General features: G+C 42.8%; 1 protein-coding gene across 2 annotated transcripts in view; it reads left to right on the top strand.

The window, feature by feature from the left end:
- apooa (apolipoprotein O, a) overlaps nucleotides 1–3,577 on the top strand; it is a 4,329-nt gene extending 752 nt beyond the window's left edge. For both annotated transcript variants that reach the window (XM_060863346.1, XM_060863347.1), the window contains exons 2-8: nucleotides 114–206; nucleotides 295–414; nucleotides 1,534–1,588; nucleotides 1,719–1,814; nucleotides 2,390–2,481; nucleotides 3,068–3,163; nucleotides 3,349–3,577. In XM_060863346.1, the coding sequence (XP_060719329.1) occupies nucleotides 114–206; nucleotides 295–414; nucleotides 1,534–1,588; nucleotides 1,719–1,814; nucleotides 2,390–2,481; nucleotides 3,068–3,163; nucleotides 3,349–3,396 (600 nt within the window). In that variant the 3' untranslated portion in view covers nucleotides 3,397–3,577. The remainder of the gene's footprint in view (nucleotides 1–113; nucleotides 207–294; nucleotides 415–1,533; nucleotides 1,589–1,718; nucleotides 1,815–2,389; nucleotides 2,482–3,067; nucleotides 3,164–3,348) is intronic.
- The last annotated feature ends 1,423 nt before the right edge of the window (nucleotides 3,578–5,000 follow it).

Here is a 5,000-nt window from a genome sequence, read left to right as displayed (position 1 = left end):
ACAACATGACCACATACACAGGACCACATTATTATTATTACTATTATATTAGTGTATATTATTGTATTATATACGAATCCATTTCTTTACTTGTCTGTTCTGTGACTTTGCAGCAGTTTGGAGCTGCAGGATTCTCAGCTACTCTGGCAGCCATGGCATCTTCACCAGATACAGAGAAACCCAAAGAGGAAATCAGCTTAGACGAGGTAAAAACCACTTGAGCAATTCAACAGAACTGCACGATACAGATGTTCTGATGTGTGTGTGTGTGTGTGTGTGTGTGTGTGTGTGTAGCTCTCTCTATACACAACCCCTCAGCAGAAATTCCACTATGTTGAGCCGGAGAAAGGAACGATGGAGGAGAACATGACCACAGTCAGAGAAATGACAGAGCCTTATATTACATGGTGTCAGGTACACACACACATACACACACACACATACGCACACACACACACGCACAAGCCTTTATTATCACCACATATACTTTACAGCACAGTGGAATTCTTTTCTTCACATTTCCCAACTGAGGAGGTTGGGGACAGAGTTCAGGGGCAGCTACGATACAGCACCCCTGGAGCAGGGAGGGTTAAGGGCCTTGCTCAAGGGCCCAACAGTGGCAGCTTGGCAGTGCCACTGTTTTTAAATGAAGGTTTTTATTATTAAGGGAAAACAAAATCCAAACCCACATGACCCTGTGTGAAGAGAGTTCACTTTCTCTAGCCACACCCACACCTGATTACTGCCACACCTCTTCACAAATCACTTAAATAAGACCTGAGTGACAAAGTGAAGGAGACCAAAAGATCCTCAAAAGCTACACATCATGCTGAGATCCAAAGTAATTCAGGAACAAATGAGAAAGTAATTGATGTCTATCAGTCTGCAAAAGGTTATAAAGCCATTTCTAAAGCTTCAGGAAGTTTGCATATAAAACATCTCTCAGCTGATTGGTTCCTGCTCAGTGATGATTAACGTCTGTCCTCTACACCGTGTCCTACATGTATTTATATAATGTTATAGGCCACACTTTCACCTCAGGAGACCCTGAGCTCATAAAGCAGTTATAAACCTGTTATAAACATCAGATCATTAACATCTGGAGTTATTAAGCTGTCTAACTCCCTGCACCGGGGCAAAGAAATGTTAACACTATGTTATCTTTTTCTTTTTAATATCAGTCAGTGGTCTAATCCCCAGAGTCTGACAGACGTCTGATCAGGGTTCATAAGAGAACATCTGCTTTAAAAAGACTTACATTCTGTTCTTATAAGAGCTCGAGACTTGTGTAAGTGTGTTTAGAACAGAACCAAAGTGTTTATACTTTCACTTCACACACACACACACACACACACACACACACACACACACACACACACAGAGACACACACACAGACACTGGTGAAACTGGGACTGAGACTGAGACTGAGAGTGAGAGTGAGAGTGAGAGTGAGAGTGAGAGTGAGACTGAGAGTGAGACTGCCAATACTTTAACTTAATCTGCTGTTTCTTTTGCTTTTATGTGAACTGTAGGGAGTCTACGGAGTGGTGAAGCCCAAAGTGGACAGAACAGTTCAGTTTGGCAAAGGTCTCACACACACACACACGCACACACACACACACACACACACACATCTTTACACTGTACACAGAGGTCTTTACACACAGTTTTGTCTCTACAGCTGTGTTGTAGTTAAGCTTGTTGTTGTTTCTCTCAGACAGTTCTGAGTATTTAAGAAATCCTCCTAAGGAGTTTTATCCCAGAGCCGGAGTGATCGGATTCGCCGGAATCCTTGGCCTTTTCCTGGGGAGAGGTGACATGACACACACACACACACACACACACACACACACACACACACAGAGACACGTACACACACTAATACCTTACACTTTACACTTTTAAAGTAATTCTAGAATCATTCATGTAAAAATTACAAACTAATGATATCTGATGATGTTTGTGTACGTGTGTGTACGTGTGTGTACGTGTGTGTACGTGTGTGTACGTGTGTGTACGTGTGTGTGTGTACGCGTGTGTGTGTACGCGTGTGTGTACGTGTGTGTGTACGTGTACGTGTGTGTGTATGTGTGTTTGTGCGCTTGTGTGTACGTGTGCATGTGTGTACTCGTGTGTTTGTGTGCGTGTGTGTACGTGTGTGTTTGTGTGCGTGTGTGTACGTGTGTGTTTGTGTGCGTGTGTGTACGTGTGCGTGTTTGTGTGCGTGTATGTGTGCGTGTGTGTGTACGTGTGTGTGTTTGTGTGCGTGTATGTGTGCGTGTGTGTGTACGTGTGTGTGTTTGTGTGCGTGTATGTGTGCGTGTGTGTGTACGTGTGTGTGTTTGTGTGCGTGTATGTGTGCGTGTGTGTGTACGTGTGTGTCTCCAGGCTCCAGGATGAAGAGGTTGATTTATCCGACAACTTTGATGGCTGTTGGTGCTTCTATGTACTACCCTCAAGAAGCAGTCACCATCGCCAAGGTGTGTGTCAGAGTGTGTGTGTGTGTGAGGGAGAGAGAGAGCATGTGTGTGTTTTTCTCTGTTTCAGTCAGGATCTGGAACTTTCCATCTCTGTTCTCAGAGTCACATAAACATAAATAAATATAATATTAAAGCTGGAAAACTCTTGAGGCTGAAACTGGGCGATGCTGAAGGGTGCCAATACTTTAACCTTAGTGTAAATTCATAGTGTAAAAATTGTCAGGTGACAAAAAACCCACAGAAACATAAAGAGATGTGTATCAGAGGTAACACTCTGTAACACTGTAAACACTTAAACTGTAACACTCTGTTTAAACACTCCATGATGAAAGTGAGTGCTTTCACACTCACTTCACTTCCTGTTCTCACACTGCTCGTGTTCACACTGCTGACCGACACACTGTCTGATTATTACACGTGACACTGAGTGTAGTGAGGAGACCTGGGTTTGGGACACAAAACACTGACGTCCTGGTCTGATTGTACTGACTTACTGATTAGAGAGATAAAAGTAATAACTGTGTGTATGTGTGTGTATGTGTGTGTATGTGTGTGTGTGTGTGTGTGTGTGTGTGTGTGTAAACAGAGTACAGGTGATGCCGTGTATGAATTCACACTTCAGGCTTATGTCACTGTTGAAAAGCTTGTTACAGGAAAGTCTGCAGTGAAGCAAGAAGACAAGGTGAGTGTGTGTGTGTGTGTGTGTGTGTGTGTGTGTGTGTGTGTGTGTGTGTGTGAGTGTGTGTGTGAGTGTGTGTGTGAGTGTGTGTGAGTGTGTGTTTTTTTACATTTCTCCGTACAGCCAGATGTTTCACACACGGTTCTTTATGCACTGTGACCTTTGACCTTTGTGTAATTCCACCACAGATGATGAAGACAGAGATGAAATCCTCTAATGGAGAAACGAAACAATAGTGACAGAAAATGCAATAACAGAGCTTCCGCTTTTGCACTAGCCACGCCCCTTTACCGTCCATCACAGCCAAAGGGGTGTGGTCAAAGTACGTTTAAACTTGAGATTCTGGGCGGAGCCTCCTGAAACGCTATTTTAATGTATATTTGTGTACAAATGCAAATAAATCCACTTTAGACAGAAGTGTGTAACAGTGACCTTTATTTAATTATTTATTACTTTTATTCATCATCAGGTTTAATCTGTAACTGTAAGTGCATCAGTTAACATGAATATAACCTAATACACATAATTAATAATCATTGTGTATGTGAGAGAGAGTGTGTGTGAGCGTGCGTGCGTGTGTGTGTGTGTAAGTGAAAGAGTGTGTGTGAGAGTGTGTGTGTGACAGTGTGTGAGAGTGTGTGTGTGTGTGTAAGTGAAAGAGTGTGTGAGTGCATGTGAGAGTGTGCGTGTGTGAGTGTGAGAGTGTGTGTGTGTGAGAGTGTGTGAGAGTGTGTGTGTATGTGAGTGTGTTTGTGAGAGTGTGTGTGTGTGTAAGTGAAAGAGTGTGCGTGTGAGAGTGTGCGTGTGAGAGTGTGTGTGTGAGAGTGTGTGTGTGAGAGTGTGTGTGTGTGAGTGTGTGTGTGTGAGAGTGTGTGTGTATGTGAGTGTGTTTGTGAGAGTGTGTGTGTGTAAGTGAAAGAGTGTGTGTGTGAGTGCGTGTGAGAGTGTGTGTGTGTGAGTGTGTGTCAGTGTGTGTGAGTGTGTGACAGTGTGTGAGAGTGTGTGTGTGTGTGTGTGTGTGAGAGTGTGTGTGTGTGTGTGTGTGAGAGAGTGTGTGTGTGTGTGTGACCCCAGAACATGATCAGAACACTAGTCCTGTATCTACGGGAGTCTGTTTAGGCCATAATACATACTTCCTCACACACATTCTGTAATAACTTTGCACACATACACATACACACACACTACAGTATCCTCTTACTGCTACATTCATGGTCTCACACACACCATCATACCAGTGTGAACACTGATCTACACACAACACAGAACACACTACACACAACACACAACACAACACACTACACAGAACACACTACACACATTTTAGTTTGTACCTCCACAACAGGACTGCTTCATTTTTCCACCACACAGATCCTTCTACATGAAGGTCAGAGTTCTTGTGGAGGAACCAGGTTTTAGGAACTGAAACAGTTTATTTGTGGTTGTGTCTCTTTTCCCTTCACTGATATTCTCGTGTTAATGATTAAACACCACATGGGGGTTTAATGTAGAACGCTGCACTTCTCCATCAGCAGGTTTTACACACGTAAAACAGGTCTTTATTATTGATGGATTATAAACATTTGATCTGTAATCATTTGTTTTTACTTTTTAAAGTGTTGTGATCTTTTCTGACTCTCACATGTTCATGGCTGATCTTTCACACATCCAGCACTGATCGCTGCTCTGATGGAAATCTACTTTACACTAAATAAATCTGTTCTGCTGTGAAGAACCGTTTCAGGTTCAGGACACAACACAGGAGACACTTTTTTTTGTTCAGTTTATTGTAAGAAGTTGTGATGTGTGTGTGTGTGTGTGTGTGTGTTTTACTGAAGCA

This window comes from Tachysurus vachellii, chromosome 26, assembly GCF_030014155.1.
Source record: "Tachysurus vachellii isolate PV-2020 chromosome 26, HZAU_Pvac_v1, whole genome shotgun sequence".
Lineage (NCBI taxonomy): Eukaryota > Metazoa > Chordata > Actinopteri > Siluriformes > Bagridae > Tachysurus > Tachysurus vachellii.
This window is presented reverse-complemented; position numbering and strand designations above follow the sequence as displayed.